General features: G+C 66.1%; 2 protein-coding genes across 4 annotated transcripts; both read right to left on the reverse strand.

Annotated features, from left to right (window-relative positions):
* Positions 1 to 44: 44 nt before the first annotated feature.
* NAPRT (nicotinate phosphoribosyltransferase) lies at positions 45 to 3,433 on the reverse strand. 2 transcript variants are annotated; one of them, XM_059395306.1, is made up of 13 exons: positions 3,161 to 3,431; positions 2,924 to 3,051; positions 2,747 to 2,829; positions 2,360 to 2,490; positions 2,160 to 2,275; positions 1,714 to 1,910; positions 1,495 to 1,635; positions 1,103 to 1,187; positions 925 to 1,005; positions 737 to 839; positions 483 to 637; positions 263 to 370; positions 45 to 161 (listed from the first exon to the last, which is right to left on the reverse strand). In XM_059395306.1, exons 1-13 carry the CDS (start codon positions 3,384 to 3,386, stop codon positions 99 to 101), a joined length of 1,617 nt encoding a protein of 538 aa, XP_059251289.1. In that variant the 5' UTR covers positions 3,387 to 3,431; the 3' UTR covers positions 45 to 98. The 2 variants fall into 2 exon arrangements, with proteins under 2 accessions (XP_059251289.1, XP_059251290.1); XM_059395307.1 differs by lacking the exon at positions 483 to 637 and having other exon boundaries at positions 263 to 438; positions 3,161 to 3,433.
* A 1,097-nt stretch (positions 3,434 to 4,530) lies between these two features.
* Positions 4,531 to 18,484, reverse strand: EEF1D (eukaryotic translation elongation factor 1 delta). 2 transcript variants are annotated; one of them, XM_059395299.1, is made up of 10 exons: positions 18,376 to 18,476; positions 14,474 to 14,488; positions 11,343 to 12,421; positions 9,535 to 9,658; positions 9,066 to 9,137; positions 5,645 to 5,744; positions 5,449 to 5,549; positions 5,058 to 5,276; positions 4,724 to 4,918; positions 4,531 to 4,612 (listed from the first exon to the last, which is right to left on the reverse strand). In XM_059395299.1, the coding sequence occupies exons 3-10, from the start codon at positions 12,419 to 12,421 to the stop codon at positions 4,574 to 4,576; spliced, it is 1,929 nt and encodes a 642-aa protein (XP_059251282.1). In that variant the 5' UTR covers positions 14,474 to 14,488; positions 18,376 to 18,476; the 3' UTR covers positions 4,531 to 4,573. The 2 variants fall into 2 exon arrangements, with proteins under 2 accessions (XP_059251282.1, XP_059251283.1); XM_059395300.1 differs by lacking the exons at positions 11,343 to 12,421; positions 14,474 to 14,488 and having other exon boundaries at positions 18,376 to 18,484.
* Positions 18,485 to 18,600: the final 116 nt, after the last annotated feature.

Consider the following 18,600-nt stretch of genomic DNA (forward strand, 5'->3'; position numbering starts at 1 on the left):
CCGGTGAGCGGCAACATGGGCAAAGAAAGACACATGACAAGGCGGGCAGGCCAGAGAGTGGCTCGTGTTGGTCTGTGGTGGCCCTGACCCCGTCGTGTTCATGAGGACCCTCTGGCCAGCAGGCTGGCCACCAGGGCCCGGAGCTTATCAGACAGCGCCACCTACAGGAAGGAGAGAGGATGATGGGTGGCCACGGGGAATAGAGGGGAGGCTGGGGGACAAGGGGGCTGGGTGGGGGCGCATGAGGGCGGGGAGCACCTACGGGGTAGGGGGCAGGCTGCTCCAGCCGCTTGTGCTCCGGGCTCAGATGGCTCAGGGACAGCTGGGCGAAGGCTCTCGATTCGGCCAGAGATGGGAAGGGCTCACACAGCTGGAGGGAAGACGGAAGGCCAGGGCCGGGTCCGCAGTCAGGGTCAGGGTCAGGGGCCAGGGCTCCACCTGGGTTGGAGCAGCACACTAAGGGAGGAGGTGGAGGCGGCTACCTGTCCCCGCTGGACCCAGAGTCTCAGCAGGGGCTCCACACGGGCAGGCTTCACGGTCCAGGCTTCCTGGGCCCCTCGAGGCCAGACCCTGAGCTCTCGGCCAGCCTGGGGGGGTTGCTCCTCCGCCAACTGCAGCACGTCCAACAGCGGAGACCCTGAGCGTGTGCCGCGGGGACTTAGGGTTAGAATAACGCGGGGGGCCTGGGGACTTGAGGAGGACCACGGAGGCGTGGGAGGCGTGGGCCAGGTCTCACCATCGGCGCGCAGGAGCCGGAAAGCGGCCTTGCTCCCCGGGAGCGTCTGTTTCCCGGGGTCCTCGGTCAGCTTCATGCGCGGCTGGCCTCCCACGGACACCAGCTGCAGAAACGGGTTTGCCGGACTCTCCTTCCCCGGCCAGTGGTCCCTCAGGCCCACCCCACTGGGTCCCAGATCCCACCCCGACCTTATAGACGCAGCCCAGGGAAGGCTGGCGGGGACACGTGACCACGCTGGTGCCGATGCCAATGACGTTGACCTCACTGTCCTGGACCAGGAGAGAGGAGGTGGCACGGAAGCCTGTCAGCGTCTGCAGGCCCAGGGCCCCCTGAGCCCCCCTCCGACCCGCCCTGGCCCTACCCCACCTCCTGGGCCAGCCGGGCCAGCTCCTCCTCGCCAATGTTGTTGCTGACGGCGATGGAGATGGATTCCAGCCAGGGCGTCTGGAACCTGTGATGGGGGCAGCCCCTCACATGGTCCCTGGTGCACCGATCCGCTCTCCCTCCCCGGTTACGCACCCCTCCCTCACACCTGACCGTCTGCCTCCGGCCACAAGGCCCCGGACTTTTGCTTATGAGCCCCCGGGCGAACCCATCCCTGATTTCCCTGCCAAGGTCCCGACGTCTCTACTCTGGCAGCAAAGGGGTCAGACCTCCTCCCTTGGGGAGAGACACACTGCTCCCTCCTCGGCCCCGGCCCAACGCCCCCGCCCCCAAGAGGATCTCTCCGTGGGCATAAGCCGCCCCAGGGGACTCACTGGGCAGAAACGGTCCTAAAGACCCTGCGGATCTCCTGGGCCTGCTGGAGCAAGTCACCGCTGTCCAGTCTCACACCCACCGCTCGGTAGCCCAGCTCCCCCAGCGCCAGGGCCACTGCCAGAAAGTTAGGGACACCGCTCCTGCCAGAGGAACGACCAGGTTCCAGGAGGGCCGCGGCTGCTCTGCAGGGCCCACCCAGGGGAGAACCTGGGCCTCACCTCTGCACACTGTACGTGTCCAGCAGGCCCTGAAAGGCCCGGGGGAAAGCCAGGGCATAGGCCACAAAGGCCGCCCGCTCCCCCCGGTGGGGCTCCCGCACCCCCAGTCCCAGATGGGCACACACGCGATCCAGCCACGCCTCCGCACGAGCAGCCAGATCCACTCTGGGGCCCTGGCCGGCAGCCGGGGCCAACGTCTACGGAAAGGGCTCAGTGAAGGCCGTGCAGCCCATGGGGCAGGGTGAGGACTGCCTAACCCCTGGCTGAGGGCTGCCCGCTCCCCACGCAGCACTGGGGCTACCTGCCCGGGGGGAGGGGGGGGGGCTCAGCTGAGCCGGCCGACCACCTGCCTGTGCAAAGCTGTGGCCAGACCGTCCCTCCCCGGGCAAGGACTGGCTTTGGGGTCTGCTTTCTGGGGCGCAGCAGCGGGAGAGAGAGGTACTGACCGGGTCGGGGGGCACCTCGGTGCCCAAAAAGGACGTGATGAAAGAGTGAGCCAGGGTTCCCGCCACGGGCACGCCCCGCAGCTGTCCTGCCAGCACATTGCTGCTGCCATCAAAGCCTGCACCAGGGTCAGGAGGGCGTCAGGTGCGGCTCTCAGGGAGCCCCTCCTTTCCGGCCCCGCCCTCCCTCCTCGGGCTCTTACCGCCCAAGTAGCTATAGGTAGAGGCAGTAAGACCCCCATCAGGGCCCTGGGCTCGGCGCAGCCCCATCTCCCAGAGCCGCTTCTCGGGACCCGCGATCAGGCGCAGCCGCGCAGCGTTGGTGGCGATGAGGCTGGGGGGGGGGCAATAGAGCAGGCGACCCACGTTGTTGGTCACGACGGAACCGCGGCCCCGAGCCCCCTTCACGGCCCCCCACGGTGGGAGCCGGGGGGGGGGGCCGGAGTGCTCTCCACAGCCCAGGGGCAGGCGTTGGGCTCCCCGGGCAGAACCACGCCCCATCCCGAAGACCCGCCCCCCGGAAGTCCCCTTGGTCCTCCGGGGTACCGGGCTGGGTCCCCGGCGTCCACCTCCGCTGGGCGGGGCCGCACCTGGCGTAGCCGACGAGGCAGAGGAGGGGCGTCTCCAGCAGCTGCACCACCAGGAGCGGCCCGCCCACCTGCAGCAAGGGCACCTGCAGCGGGGTCAGGGGGCCCGGGGGTGCGGTCAGCTCGGCGCCGCCCGGCGCGCTCGGCCCGCGCCCTCTGCCCCGCTCGGCCCGCACTCACGCCGGGGAAGGCGAGGGAGCCCTCGGGCAGGGCCCGCACCGTCACGTCGGAGCAGTCGACGGCGCGAAGGTACTCGAAGAAGGCGGGGTCCGTGTCGGGCGGCAGCACCGAGGCCAGAAACTGCACGTCTGCGGGGGGACAGAGGCCCTGGTGGGCTGGCGCTGGCCGTGGAGGGCTCGTCGGGGGTCCCCGGAAGCTCGCTGGGCCCCGGGGGACGCGGGGCGGGGCGGGGGCTACCTGCGTCCCGCAGGCGGAAGGCGCGCAGGAAGCGCACGCAGTCGCGCAGCCCCGCGGCCAGGGCGAAGGCGCCGCCGAACGGACAGCCGCGGAAGAAGAGCTCGAACTCGGCCTGCTCCCGCGCCCGCCCCGCGCGCCAGTAGCCCAGCGCCATGGTAGCCTGGTAGAGGTCGGTGAGCAGCGGCCGAGCCGCCGCGAGCGCCTCGGGGTCCCGCTCCGCCGCCATCTCGCCCCGGTGCGCGGACTCTGGCCCCGCCGGGTCCCCGCCCGGCCCCGGCCCTGCCCCACCCCCACGTGACCACCCCCACGTGACGCCTCCACCCCACGTGACGCGAGGTCTGCTGGGGCCCCGCCCCCTGACCCAGCCTCTAGCCTGGCGGCGGGGCGGGACTTGAGAAGGTGCTCGGTGAGGACACGCAGGTGGTGCCACACTGTGGCTCAGGGACCAGTGTGGTGCGACACAGAGCAAGGGGCCGCTGGGCCACCCTCGGCAGGCACGCAGATTTTTGCCCCTCCAAGAATCCACCCTACAACGGGGACACCCTATACCCAGGCCCCCACCATCAAGGGGGGGCCCCCTGAGGACACCAGTTCTGACCACAAGTCCCCACAGCACACACCCTTTGTCCCCAGCTCAGAGAATGGCTGTCTCACCAGGCATGCTGGCCAACAGTCCAGGGAGGGGCCGCCAGGGCCAAGTACTACCCAGACAGGAGCTTGGCCGACTCCACAGTGCATTTATCCCGGGCCTGTCCAGGGTCCAGGTCGCCAGGGAGGGAGGGACCCACAGGCCACACAACAGACTGGGCAGCACACGAAGGGCCTCATCTAAGCAATCAGCCAGGCTTTGTGAGAAGCCTGGCTCGGTCTCCCCCAGGTCCCACTTGGGGGACCCATGAGTTAGGGTTAGACTGCCACTGGAACCTTTCTTCCCTGGGCGCCTCTGCTCCCATGGGGTCAGCTCAGCAGGGAATGGAACCCAGAAGAGGCAGAGTGGAAGGGGGTGCCTCCCGTGCCTCAGACGGACCAGCAGTCCCTGCAGAGGGGGTGACCCACATGGTTTCTGGCTGCAACAGCTTGAACTGGGCATGCCCCTTGTCACCGAGGGCGGAGTGCAATCAGGAGGGCAGTCTGGAGATGGACAAGGGGCACATGGAGAGTGAGGTCACACAGCCACAAGAACACCGTGCCCAGACCAAGAACGGGGAGGGAGGGGTTGGCCCCTGGGGTCACTGGTGGAGCAGCAGCAGGACCGGGGCCCAGCGGGGACACTAATGAGACGCAGGCCAAGTGTGAGGCCCGCAGCCGGGCGGTGCTGCTCACTGAACACGCCCTCCCCCTGGGGCCCAGACAGGACAGGAGCCAGACCGTGCGCTCTCAGTTTTTAATGTCTGTGGGGCCTGGAGCCCGCGCTCAGATCTTGTTGAAAGCAGCTATGTCGACGCTCTGCACCTGAGGAGGAGGAGGAAGGCCACTCATCACAGGGGGGCCCAGTCTCCCAAAGACCCACCCACTTCCGCCGCCCACCAGGCCACGGGTGTGCGCGGGGGCCTGGCCACTCACATGCTCCTCGAACTTGGTGATCTCCTCCTCCAGCAGGTCGGTCCCCACCCTGTCATCCTCTACCACACACTGGATCTGCAGCTTGCGGATGCCATAGCCCACGGGCACCAGCTTGGAGCCCCCCCAGATCAGCCCGTCCAACCGGATGGAGCGCACGCAGGCCTCCAGCTGGGCCATGTCTGTCTCATCATCCCACTGCGGGGGAAGGGGGTGCAGAGGCTGGGGTCAGGGGCCCGCAGACCCCAGGGAATGTCCCGTTTCCCCCAAGCAGTCCAGGCTTACAGCCCACGGTTCCAAGGCACCAACGGGGCGGAGGCAGGGGTGGGCCACTCACAGGCTTGACATCCAGGAGGATGGAGGACTTGGCCACCAGTGCAGGCTTCTTGGCCTTCCTCTCGGCGTACTGCCGCAGCCTTTCCTCCCGCAGCCGCGCGGCCTCCTGGTCCTCTTCCTCATCGCTGCCGAACAGGTCAATGGCATCGTCCTCGTCGTCCTCCGCGGCAGTAGCTGCCTTCCTGCCGGGGGGCTCCACTTGGCGCATGGGGGACACGTGCTGCCATTGGGGGTGGGGAGGTTGAGGCCTGTGCCACAGGGGCCCCAACTATGGCACCCTCACTAGGCCTCAAAGACGCCAGGCCCCCATGGGGACGAGGGCCAGGAGCACCTTCTGTCCCCCCCACCCCCGTGCCCAGGCGGAGGGCCCCTGGTCTGAGAAGGGTCCTCACCTGGGTCTGTGGGGCTATGGCCCGGTGGGTGGGGGAGCTCTTCTCCAGCGCGCTCAACCGGGCCTCTAGCCGGCAAATGGCCTGCTGCAGGTCCTGCACCACTGTAGGGGCACAGAGGGTGTTGTGTTGGTCCAAGAGTGGGGGACCAGGGGGCAGGGGAGGGCAGGCGTCCCACCCGTTATGCTCAGGGACTCACCTCCTCGCAGGCTCTGATTCTCCACTTCTAGGCTGGCAATGCGGACGGCAAGCTCACTGTGATCCCCGCTGGGTCCGCTGGAGGCCCCAGGGCCCGAGCTCTGGAAGGCAGGGAGGTGAGGATGTGCCCCCCACCCCCAGCTGCTCCCAGGGTGCCCCGGTTCACACCAAGAATCAGAACCCCAACACGTGTGGGGGACCAGCTGGACAGGAAGCAGCTCCTGTTGGCCCTGCTCAGTCCACCTGCGGTACTCCAGCCCAAGTGGGGAGGAGGCCCTGCGAGCACAAACCCAAGCAGGAAGCACAGGGCTCAGGGGAGCCGGGCACGGGGTAGTGCCGAACCCACAGCTGGCTGTCACTGCCCATAACCCTGGGACAGCCAGGGCCCTAATGGGGCCGGCAGCACAGCTTGGAACTGCGGACAGCACAGAAGAGAGGGGAGGGCCCGGTGAGGGGAGAAAAAGAAGCTGTTCTGTGCCAGGGACGGACACTGCATAGCACCTTGCCTCCCCCAGGCCATACACCTGTCAACTGGCCCACGGGCTCAGCCCTTGAAGGCTCTGGCTGACCGCACAGCTGCCTGTCAGCCTCCCTCGGGTCCTTCCTGACCAGGAACTTGCATCACCTGACTCAGCAGGGAGCCCCATCTCAAGCCCACGTTACACCTCAAGGGCCGACACCCACCCCCAACAGAATGGACAGGAAGCCCCTCCGTGAGGGCAAGCCCACGGCCTGTGTTTGATGCACCCCAAATCACAGATGGGCTAATGGGCCCCCGGAAGGACAGGCTGGCAGGCGCCCGGCTCCCTACTGGGGGTCGGTGAGCAATGTAGGCCAGTGCTCTCCGTCCCCCATGACCCAGCAGCTCCCACCTCTGGCTCCTAGCAGAGCCGGCCAGAGGCAGGCTAGCCACCACGCAGCTGGGGCTGGGGCAGGAGCACCGGCACTCCCTGCCTTCAGCTCAACCCCTCGCGCCAGCCGCGGAAAGCTGGGCAGGGCTTGCCAAAGCCCTGGCTGCCGCCACCGGGCACATGGCCCTCTTTCCCGCCTGTGTCCCCAGCACTCAGCTCCCACTGCCATTCTCAATAGCACTTCCCAAGAGCGTCCGTCGCATGGGAATGAAATTCCGGCCATCCCCTCCTGTTCCCCGAGCCCGCACAGCCAGGCCTGGCTCCCCTCTCCTGGGGGCTCAGCACCGGCCGAGCAAATCCATCAGGGTCCAGCCGCAGGCTGAGGACACCGAGTGAAGGTTGCCTGCTGACAGGTCCCAAGGGGGCAGCCCCAGGCAAGCACCCCCCCCCCCCCCCCCACCACCACAAGGCCAAGGCTAAGCAAAGTGGCAGGCAAAGCCCCGGAGACTGGTGGCTACTGCATTACCACCACCGGGCCCTGTGCGCCCCCCCAGGCCTCTCACTGATGTCTATGCCCTGGGACAACCTGAGCCAAGCAAGGACTGAGGACACCAGGCCATCTGGTACCCCAGCCCCAGCCTGAGGCAGCCCGAGGCCGCCCTGTCCAGTCCTAGTCTGTGACAGTGACAGTGGGCCACAGGGGACAGTGCCATCTTCCATCCCCATGTCCAGCCCTACCCCTGGCACCACGCACAACGCCCAGGAAGCTCTGGGTTCTAACATCCCAGCTCTCTCCAACCCAAATCCACGCCTGGGGATTAGCCAGCAAGTCTGTCCTGGGTCCCTATCAGCAGCTGGAAGGCAGGCCTCTGAAGCCCCCGCCACGGCCTCAGAACACGAGCTTACTTGGAGATTGGGCCTCCACAGTGGCAACCCAGTTACTGTGAGGGTCGCCCTGACTCTGACACTGGAGGGAAAGTAACGAAAACACACAGGAGAGCGAGGGCCACGCACATGCCCAGAAGCGGGCTCAGAGCCTGCTCACACCTTGACCTCGGACTCTAGCTTCCAGACTGAGGAAATCAAGTTGGTGTAAGCCCTTGGTCTGGGCTGCTTTGTCACAGCAACTCAGCCCCCAAGTCCTAGTAGATGCCCACATGCTTTCCCCAAGACCCAGCAGTCAACCCCTCTCCCAGCCAAAGAGAGATCCCGCAGCCCAGGAACTTCCAGGGCAGCTGGCCCAGAGCTGCTTAGATCCCCAGGCCTGGCCTTCCGGGGGCTGCAGTCTGACACACAGGCCTGGGGCAACAGCAAGTGGCGGCCGAGCAGGAAGAAGGGCCTGGCGGTGGCAACAGCCCCGGGGTTTGTCAAGGGCTATCCCGCCGATGGGAGCCAGGACGTCCAAGCCACCTGCCCATGTGCTAATTCCCAGAGCCGCTACAATGATGACCTCCAGTGGCAAAAGGGACTCTACCCAGAGGACAAAGTGGAGGCTCTGGAGACGGAGAAAGGCTGCTGGGGGATCTGGGAGGTCCCTGTGCCCGCGAGAGGCCGAAGAGAAGGAGACATGAGGAAGCAGGGGCTCGAGTCCCGACACAGCTGGTGAGAAGCCACGGGCCAAGGGATGCAGGCGTCTGCTTCAGGTTGGAAAAGGCAATGGAAGAAGTCTTTCCTGGAAAGTCTCCAGAAGGGGAGCGCCTGGGGGGCTCAGTGGGTTAAGCCTCTGCCTTCGGCTCAGGTCATGGTCTCAGGGTCTTGGCATCGAGTCCCGCATTGGGCTCTCTGCTCAGTGGGGAGTCTGCTTCCCCACTCCCTCTGCCTGCCTCTCTGCCTACTTATGATCTCTGTCAAATAAATTAAAAAAAAAAAAAAAGAAAAAGAAAAAAGAAAGAAAAGAAATGTCCCCAGAAGGAACACAACTCTGGTCATACTTGGCTTTCCAAACACAGGACAGCACGTGTCACAAAAACACGACAACGTCCTGGCTCTGCTGGCTCAGGCAGGCAGAGCAGCGGGTGTGTCTCCTCCTAGGGACACAGCTGCCCTGCCGTGCTGGGAGTGGAGCTGGACAGGGCCCTGCCCTCTCTTGATCCCATCTGGGACCTGGAGGCCAAACCGGTGGCACGGCCCCTCTCCAGGCCTCAAATTCTGTCGTTTGGATGGTACACAGCCCGGGAACCCATCTCGCTAGGGAGGCGGGGCCCAGGGAGCAGGAGAAAAGGCTGCAGATGCCGCTGCTCAGGCTTCTCCCCAGGCAGGGCGCCAAGCGAGGCAGCTGTGTCCAGGCCTCGGCGTGTGGAGCGAGCGTGCCAGAGGCCACTGGTGTGGGCCCAGGGGTGGCCCAGAGCAGCAGCCAGGGAAAGGCGGGAGGGAGTCCTGGGCAACCCCCAGCTAGCGGCCCAGAGGCTCCGCGGGGAGGGCTCCTATGGGGGTGGGCGCCTGCCAGCACTGCACACTTTGCCCCGACCTGTTTCTGAGGGCCTGACATGCTCGGCGGCAGGGCCGGGGCCAAGGTCACACATGCCGCTGGGCATGAAGCCAACAGGGCCAGGCAAGCCCGCAGGTACTCACTCCGGCCAGGGATTTCTGGATGTTCTCTCTGGCTCTCGCAATGTCTCGCAGGATCACGCTGGCGCCATTCTCCTGTAGACAATGCAGAAAGAACTGGTCTTTTTTCTTTTTCCCCCGTTAAAACAGCTTTAATTAAAAAAAAAAAAGAGAGCGAGACAAAGCCTCCGACAGAGAGCCAGCAAGAGCGGCACAGAAGGAAAGCTTGGCAGAACGGCCAGGAGCGCACGGAGTGTGCGTCTGCCGGAGTGCCGCAGCCGGGACAAGGCCCGAGGAAGCCCGGGGCCGCAGGCCCAGCCCAGGCCTACAGCGTCCTGAGGGGAACCGGTGTGTCCAGGGCTCTGAGCTGTGGTGGCGAATGGCCCATCCCACGCAGGCGCACACAAGCAGGCCTATCCAGGGCCACGCCTCCAAAGACCCCCCCACCCCCAGCCTCTGGCCAACCCCCTTCACGCTCTGAGTCCACCCCTACCTGGTGCGAGGTGCCCGCCACAGGCCCGTTCATCTGCTCGTAGAATTTTCTTTCTGCATCGTCGTATTTGAACTTGTCAAACCAGATCTTCTCGTGCACTAGGAAGTTTGTGGCCATTTTCCTGCTACAAAGAGGAGGAGAAACTAAGACAGTCCGCTGGAAGGAAAAGCGGCATCCCTGAAGGCCCCAGGCCTGGCCGGCATGAGCACCCTGCCAACAGCCCAGATACCAAGGGTGGAGGGTGACCAGGGGTCCGGGTCAGAGCACGGTGGTCTTGGCATGGCTGAACCCCATCTGTAACCGAACCCCTCACGCACCATCCCTATGCCCACCCCCTTGGGTTCTCAACTGGCAGTTCCCAGGCTTGTCGCCAGTTTTGGAGAGCAGCCGCTCTCCACCTGGGGTGAGGAACTTCCAGGGTCCCCTGGGCCTGCCTTTCCAGCCACACATCTGTGCGAGGCTCAATTTATACGTCCGTCAAACAATTCACGTCAACAGACTGAATGCAGAAGCGAGGGGGAGAATCCCGCTGCCTCCTGCTGCGCGACACGCTAAAGAGCGACCGTCAAGCTCGGTCACTCAGCTCGCCGAACTGTCCTCACAGAAAAACCCGCAAGTCGGTAACCGCAACAAGTAACAAACTTTTCAATGAATAAAGTACTTCCAGCATTTCTGCTTTCAATGCTAACACGGCAAAAATCAACAGACATGAGGGACGCCCTCCGAGGTCCAGAGGCCAGGAAGCTTGAGAACCCCCGGCTCTCTCCGGAGCCTCACTAGGCCGGCCCGCGGCCCTCCCTCCACTGAGCAGGGCCCCTCCCGCTCCTGACCCAGCGTGGCAGAAATGGACCCAATCTCACCAACTCTCTGTGCCAAGGCCCCAGGCTATCACCAGACCTCATCAAGTACACCCACGGTGACCTCAAGAGGACTAGGTCCTGGGACTGTCCACCCTCCACCCCTGTACCCCGCCAGGAGCAGCCAGGCCGCTATGCAGAGGTTCAGCTCCAGGATCCCTCACATTGCCGACGGGGACGCTCCCACACAGGGGGTCCCACACCCTGTCCAACAGCATGTCCAACGCCACTGAGGAGATGTGGGGTAGCCAAAGGGAACGCGGGGCCGGGGTGGCGCGGCTTCCCCGGAGGCCTGACCCACACGGCCACCGACGCCCCCACGCCGTCCCGCTGCTGCGCCCGCAGCATTCCCTTGGAGCCGGTCATCTCCGCTGGGCCACCCGACTCTACCCCCGCCCTTCTCCAGGCCCAGGCACCCAGGAACCACCGCTGGTGCCACATGGAACCCTCCTGGGACAAGCCCTGGGTCCCCAAGCTAGAGGCGAGTAGGCCTCTTCCAGGGGTGTCCTTCAGACTCAGGGTGCTCAAGAGACAGCAGGCTTGTGTCCCAGACACACTCACTTCCCCTCAGAGATGGTTCCAGATGAGGGAGGCGGGGGTACGTGCCAGCTCCCATGTGTTCCCCAGTGGGGTCTGGGCCGGGAGCTTTCTCCATGCCCCTGCCCTGCGACAGCCAGAAGGGCCTCTGGGAGTTGCCCTTAAGGGAAACCCTACACCAGACGAACTCAGCCCTGTGCTCACCCCCTCCCACCCCCTACAGCCCCAAACCTTGGGAGGATTTTGCTGCACAGCCCCTGGAGCTACCTCGGCCCAACCCACTCCTGGATCCCACTTGGCTGGGACCCAGCCAAGTGGGATCCAGGAGTGCTGGGGAGGCTGTGCCGGGATGGGGGTGGGGAGAGGCGTAGGCAGGGCCCCAGCCCAGGAACCCGCACGGCGTGTTTCTCCTACTTGGGTCTCAGGCTGGGCATGGACGGGCCCAAGCGGGCGCCAGGTCGGTGAGCCAGGGATGCGGCCTCGAGGCGCCAGGCCATGCGCAGGGCCTCGGCAGCGTGGTGGCGGCTCTCCGCGCGGTCATAGACGGGCTTGCTGAGCCAGGGGGCCTCGGCGTCCCGGTGCAGGAGGTACCAGTAGGCCACAGCAGACGAGGCCTCCCCGTCGACCCGCCGAGGCCCGACCCGCTTGCTTCCCATGGTGTTTCGGCCCCGTCGGTCTCTGCGGCCCCGCCGGGCCCCTTCGGCCGGGCCCGCTCGCTCCTGCAGACGCACCTTCCCCGGGGGGTGGCCGTCAAACATGGCTTCGTAGAAGCCCCTCTCGGCTGCATCATACTGGGGCTTCTCGAGCCACACCTCCCGCACCAGCGCCTGTAGGCTGCCCAGTGGGGACGGGCTGGCGGCCAGTGGGCTGGGCTGGTGGGCAGGCGCCAGGTCGGGGGCGGCAGCCTGCTGGCCCGTGTCGGAAGCCCCGGGCCGGCCACTCCCCTCGGCGGCCAGCAGCAGGGCCTGAGACCATTCCACAAACGCCCGCTCGGCCTGGTCAAAGGCAGACTTATTGGCCCAGACGCCCCAGGTCACGTGGTGGCAGGCCACCTGGCTTCCGTGCGCGCAGGGGCCCCGGCGGCCCAGGGCGGCTGGCTGGGCGGCCGCCAGCCTCTGGCGGTAGGAGCTCTCCGCCTGGTCAAACACGGGCTTGTCCAGCCACACGCGGTCAGCGGAGAGGCCCACCAGGGCCAGGTCGGCCTGGCCCAGACCGCTCTTGGGGGAGCGCTTCCTCTTCTTCTGCGGCAGCTTCTTTCTGTCCAGGCTCTTCCTGGGGTCACTCGTGCCGCTGCTGTCGGGGGCACCTGCCTCCTCGGCGTCCTTGGCCTCCTCCTGCCCTGGCCCGTTCACGGCTGGCCCCTCCGCCGGGAGCTGCTGGGTGGCGGCGGCTCGTGTGGCCTCCTGCTCGTAGCAACGCCGCTCGGCTTCCCCGTACTGCTGCTTGTCCTCCCAGACCGTCTCCAGGGCACAGGAGGCCTTCCCGCTCCTCATCTTCCGCACAGCGTTAAAAAGCAAGCACAAGAAGGCAGTTGCAACACAGCGGGCCACGGGAGCACGGCCCCACCCCCCTCCTCGGCCTGACTTGAGGGGCTGGTGGGCCAGGGAGGGCTCCCCAACAGGGGTGCCATGCGATAGCAAGCAAGGACCTAGAGTCAAGTCCGCGGGAAACTCACGGAAGCAAAGAGCAAACACATGTCTGTGCCCCCTTCACTGTAAGACTCGTCTTTTCTAAGGCACCCGGCTCTGCACTGGGTCTAGACAACACCGTTTCCCAGCTCCGGCCACAGACACCTCTCCTAGAGCCTCCGCAGAGAGCTGCTGCACGACACACAGGGTGCATGCACTTAATGTGATTCTAGAAATGACAACAGGTCGTTCTTAGGACAAGCACGTTCCTCAAAACAAACACTTGTGCTGAAAAACCGCTCACTGCCCATCTGCACTTCTCACCAGACGGCCTTTGATTTTGCTACGTTCAGCCATGTGCCCAGAGCACGGCCAGTTTCCAGAGTCGCTCCAGGGCTCTCTGAGGCTGGCCGACCTGCCCTGGGGCAGCACACGCTCCTAGGGGAGCGGAGGCCGGAGGGTCTGTCCCGGCAGGGCCACATCGAGGAAGAACCAGGCCCCCTGTTAGCAGCAGCCGCCGGCCGGCCGTCCACCACTCTGGCTGTGCTTACAGCTTGGGGAGGCCACCTGACCCTCTCTGGGCCCTAGGGTGTCGTGAGGACGCCCACCCCTCCTTTCAGCACCATCTGACTCAGGGGCCCCTCCCCAGGCCAGCGGGGGAAGGCAGGCTGGGGGCTCTGGGTCCCGTCTGCTACAGTGGACAATGCCTCAGCTTCCTCACTACAGGTGTTGCTCCCTCCGGTTTGGAGACCACGGTCATCTGAGCCACGGGTCGTAGCCACTGCCACCATCACAGCCTCTGGCCAGCAGCGGTCAAGCCCAGAATGACCCAGAAGCCAGTCTGCTCTTAGGGCGCACCTAGTGGTCTGAGCACACTCTGCTTCCAGAGGCACGGATGCAAGCGGCAGAGTCCTTCCAGCCACAGATCTGACTCCGGGCCCTGCTCCCCGAAAGCAGAAGGACCTCCACCAGCCAACCAACACCCAGGAGCTACTCTGCCCGGGGGCTGACCGGCATCCCCTCAGGATGTGGGGTCCCGCAGTGACCTGTGTGGGGCACCGACATGCGGGGCCCTCATTTCCGGAAGACAAGGCTCCGCAGGGAGGACAGCAAACTGTTCCCACCATCTATACAGGGTCGACACCCCTTTCCTAACAAAACCAAGACCTGGTTCTCGTTACCCAGTGGGACACGTCAGCTGCCTAAACCCCACAGTCACCGGGATTTGGGGACGAGTCTCCCTTGTATTGTGAAGGGACATGCTGGGGGCCTCTGATGGCATAAGAGCCCCAGGCGTGGACAGAGCTCTGACCCCCGCCTCCTGCCCTCCTCCCCAGGCTGGCAGCGGTACTCACCAAGGCCAGGCTGGCGGCAGAGGCAGTGGTGGGGGGTGGGAGCGGGGGCCCAGGAGGCATTGTGACATCACCCACTGTCCCAGAGGGGACGGCAGGCCGAGTGGGCAGGGCCTGTCTGCCCTTCAGCCTTGCTGGCAGCAAACCCCTGGCAGACCCTCACCAGGACAGCCCAGGGCTGGGCTGGCCGGACCCCTCAAGCTGCACCCAGCAGACTGAACCTCCCGGGGCGGGGCGGGGGCTGCCAGCCGCTACCGGCCTCACGTCTGTCCCTGTCTCCCGGCATCACCACAGGCTCTGCCCAGAGGCGGAAGCCGGCCAGCTACTCCTGGCCGACTCAGGGTCCCCAAGGCAGGAGCGGGCTCAGTCCAGGGAAAGCCGGAGACGCGCAGCCCTGCTGCCACCCTACCCCACGGGACCAAAGCCGAGCTCCAGCAAACCCAGCACCTCCGTGTTGCAGACAAGGAAGGGGAGGCCCGCCGGGCCCCGCGTGCTGTGGCAAGCGGACCAGGGGCTCCCCGGCTGCGGTGGAAGGGGCGCCGCGGCAGGGGACAGGGGTACTTACTTTTCCTCGGGCCTCCTGGGGCGGCATGAAGAGAAAGCAGCAAGGTTAGACGCAGTCAGAAAGGGCAGCACAAGCAAGCCACAAGGCCGCTGCCGAGGCGTGGACGGAGCGGGCCGGAGGTGTGTGGTGGGGTGAACTAAGGTCGAGCACCCGACACGCCCACCACCCAAACCCCAGCAGGCGACAGAGTCCACCCACTCGGCTGCCCCTCGAAATGAGCACCTCTTGGGGCTGTCGCTATCCGGAGCCCAGGCAGGCCCTGGGGGACGCCTCTGAGGACCCTCCCACCTGTTCCGACCTGCGGAGAGGTTAGCCAGCACCCCAGTGGCCCCCTGGAGCTGCACAGGGACCCCTACCCAGCCCCACTGTTGTGCCGCCACAAAACCTGGCTGCGGGACAAGGCACAAGACAGCCACACGCAGACCTCGGGCCTCAGCAGCCACGGACCCAGGGCCCGTGCTGCATCATACCAGGCGTGAACAAGACAGTCCTCCTGTTGGGCACGCGAGGACGGGGCTTTCGCCCAATCCCAGGTGGGAAAACAGGCCAGGAACACCCTGTGCCCCACCCCAAACCCAACAAAGGTGGCAGCTCAGCACTGAGACAGCCAGACCCTGCCCTGCCCCGGGATCCCCCCAGCAGCCCCTCACCGGAGCCCTGGAGAGCTGCCTCCTTTCTGTAGCAGGAACTCTGCCTCACATGCAGAGGCACAAAAGCATCAGGTCCCTGACAGACGGGGACTTCCGGGGACCCTCGGGATGTGTGTGTGTGTGTGTGCGCGTGCCTGCGCGCGCGCACGCGCAAGCCCCCTCGTGTCAGACAGTGTCCTTGGGACACTCATGTCCTTGGGACAGTCAGCGACCCTGCAGGAGCACAGGCTGCGGTGAGCCCCTCCCGCTGGCCGTGAACCCGGAGGCAGAGAAGCCAGTGTTGGGACCAACTACCCCCCACGCGGACGCTGGAGGACCAGCCGGCAGGGTACTCCCCTGCCCCCCTCTCAGATGCAAGAGCCCAGCCCCACGGCCTCCGTCCCCCATCTCCGAGAGCTCCCTAGAGAGTTCCCTAGTTCCGTGAAGAGCTGCGGAACCGGAAACCCATCTCTTGCAGGAGGAAAGCAAGTCTGAGCCTGAACGATCGCCTCAGAGAAGCCAAACACGCCTCTGGGCACACAGCGGGGACCCCAGGCTGCCGAGGAACAGGTGGGCCCCTCCTACCATCTCTCCCAACGGCACAGCCACGGCTCGCCAGTATCGGGGCGAGGCACGGGACGACTTGAGAACGCCCGACCCAACACACAGGAGGAAGGGCCCTGCGGCGTCCACCCTCTGCTCCTGTTAGTGGACGGGACTGCCAGTGTCTCCCTGTCCGCTCACCCGCCTGGCAATAAAGCTGCGTGGCCACCACTCGGGGCCCAGCCCCGGTGCCTCAGGACTCTGGCACTGCTCCGAGCGGGCGTGGTCCCTCTCAGCTGCCCAGGGGGCCCCAAGGGCTGGAGGTGCAGGAGGCCCCGGGGGATCTCACCCCACCCGGCTGCTGAGGTCTTCAAGAAAAGCAACCAGCAGCAGAGCTCATCCTGGCTACAGACGGGCCCCTCCTTGGCCACTGTCCCAGCCAGGCACCTTCGACACTCAGGACCACGTGGACTCAAACCCATGCTCCCGGCGTAGGTAGGCACAGCTCTTCTCAGAGGGGGGAAGGGAACCTGGCTGCAGACCCCCAAAGGATACCCCTGGCTGGAGGGCCTTCAAAGAAAGGGACGATGTGGCCCGCCGTGGCTGGGCCCAGCCAGGCACCAGTGCCTCTGAGAGCCTGGGTGACTGGGGAAGGTTTCTGGGAAGGGCTGCCCCCTCCCCCCGGCTCTGCCCTCTGCCCCACTCTCCCATCCCCCCCGGACACCATGGCACCAGTCATACACGGAAGAGCTCCCCAACTGTCCACCCAGGGCTCAAAGAGCCCATCTTCCAGGGGAAGTGGGAGCCGACATGAGGACTACGGGGAACGGGGCGGGGCTGTCTGCAGGCCAACTCGTCTCCTCTGGGCCCCCAGGATCAGACCTGGGCTTCACCAGAGCGTTCCGTGGTACCTCCCGTGTCTGAGGCACAGTGCCGAGCACCTGGCATGTCCGAACCCGCCAGAACAGCCGCACACAGCGGAAGCTGCCCGGGTCGGCACCGCTCCACACAGAGGCTAGCTGTGCAAGGCAGGAATGCCACCCTGCGCCGGGGGAACCCCTAGCCCCACTCGAAACATCAACCTGTCCTGCTGGCAGAAAAGGGGCCCCCCCCATGCCATCAGACTCAGGGTTCCCGCCACAGCTGCCCACTTCACCCCGGGCAGGCACAACAACGTCCGTACCTCCAATGCCACAGCCTGTCCGGACGTTCTACTGTCCCAGCTGCCAGAGCCCGGTCTAAGCTACTTGGCCTGGTCCCTGCACCGCCTTCCCTCAGGGTGACCCCGGTACCGCACATGCTTCCCCAACCTTCCCGTAAACACTCGAGTCCTCGTGTGCATCCCGAGGCCTCCCACACAGTGGATCGAGAGAGTGGGGAAGGGGAGCCCCAATCAGGCAGGGGAAGAACTGGGGACCTGGGTCTCACGCCACACCAGCGCCACGTGACCACCTACTGGAGCACCTACATGTCCTCTTACACTGAGCACAGGGCTAGGGCTTAACCCACACTGTTGCCAGCATTTCTGCAGTCCCTGAAAAATACAGCGCACCAGACGTCAAAAATAATTTTTTGGTTTATCTTCAAAAAAAAAAAATCAAGAAAGCTGCTGTCACAAAAACGTGGGTCTAGCCCATCAGACCACCTGTGCTGATCCTTGGTACCCTCACCGTGCTCCCCAGGAGCAACGCTGCGGAGGTGGCCCAGCACCAGCCCCTCCCGAGGGCAACTGTCTCCAGACCATCAAGGGCTCTCCCGGGGCGGTGAACCTCACAGCAAGCCCCACTCCAGAGAAGAAAAGGGTGGCCTGGAGGGCACTCCCCAGGTCTGGCAGGAGGCCCAGAACACGGACTGTCCTACGGCGGTGACAGGCTCATGTGTCAGTCACTCCGAAAAACGATGCCATCCAGGGGGCTGGGCCTGGAAGGTTCAGGAAGCACCAGGTCCCCTCTGAGGCAGCACACTGACAGGCTCAGGGTACCCAGAAAAGGTCGGGGTGTCAGAGCCGCTCCAGCAGACGCCGCCTCAGACGTGTCCCTCCCAGCCGCAGGCCAGGGTCAACTGAAGAGGTGCTCCCCCTGGGTTCCCGCCCCACCAAGTAAAGCCAACGACTGCCCTTCCTCCGGGGTGCACTTCCTTCTGGGAACCTGACACTCAGCCTCGCCCGCGCCCCGGCTCCAGGGCTCCAGCAGAAGCCCTTCCCTCTGCCCCGCACTCACAGTGCCCCCGTCTCGGGGAGGAATCGCCCACACCCCTTCGGCCCCCGGCTTCCACGGCGCCTCTTGCCGGGGCCAGCCTATCCAAGTCATGGCTCCCGGCCGCTCGGAGAGCCCGGCGCGTTTCTTCCGAGTCTCTCGGCAGACGCGCCCTCGCTCTCTCCGCGCCACGAACCGCCAGGGTTCCACGAGCGCTGGGCCGACGCTGACCCCCTGGCCCAGGGCCGGCGCGCCGCAGCGACCCGACGAGCGCGCGCTGCACAGAGGAGGGGCTCCTGCCCCCCAGCCCGCGGCCCTGTCCCCCCACGCCCGCGCCGCGCCGGGGCCGAGGGCCTGCGGCAGGGGCGCCCGGCCACGTGGCCCGCGCGCCCCGCCCCCCTGCGCCCCGCGCCCTGCGCCCCCACGGACGCCGCAGATCCGCGGGCGCACCCCCGGCGCCCGCCGCACCCCCGGCCCGGCCCCTGGGGTCTCCGCGGCGCGTGCGGCCCCTCCGGGCGCGGGCTGCGGTACTCACGCCTGCCAAGGACGCGGCGACCCGCGAGGAGCGCTCGTGGCCCGGGACGGCGGGGGAAAGGAAGCGGCGGCCGGGCCGCGCACGGGAAATGAAGCGGCGGGCCGGACCACGCCGCGGGCCGCGCACGGGGGAGGCCGCGCCCGCGCCCCGCCCGCCTCGCCGCCACGGCCCCCGGCGCGGCGCGACGCTCCCCGCGGCCGCCGAGACGGCAGGCACTGCGAGAGC

The sequence above is a fragment of the Mustela nigripes genome, chromosome 3, assembly GCF_022355385.1.
Source record: "Mustela nigripes isolate SB6536 chromosome 3, MUSNIG.SB6536, whole genome shotgun sequence".
Classification (NCBI taxonomy): Eukaryota; Metazoa; Chordata; class Mammalia; order Carnivora; family Mustelidae; genus Mustela; species Mustela nigripes.

Coding starts and splice junctions, on each gene's coding strand:
- EEF1D (XM_059395299.1), bottom strand. CDS start 12,421: ATGAGGAGCGGGAAGGCCTCCTGTGCCCTGGAGACGGTCTGGGAGGAC. Junction 9,659..11,342: donor ATGCCCAGCCTGAGACCCAA/GTAGGAGAAACA, acceptor TCCTCTTTGTAG/CAGGAAAATGGCCACAAACT. Junction 4,919..5,057: donor TCCTCCTGGATGTCAAGCCT/GTGAGTGGCCCA, acceptor CTTCCCCCGCAG/TGGGATGATGAGACAGACAT.
- NAPRT (XM_059395306.1), bottom strand. CDS start 3,386: ATGGCGGCGGAGCGGGACCCCGAGGCGCTCGCGGCGGCTCGGCCGCTG. Junction 2,276..2,359: donor TACCTATAGCTACTTGGGCG/GTAAGAGCCCGA, acceptor ACCCTGGTGCAG/GCTTTGATGGCAGCAGCAAT. Junction 638..736: donor CCGGCTCCTGCGCGCCGATG/GTGAGACCTGGC, acceptor GCACACGCTCAG/GGTCTCCGCTGTTGGACGTG.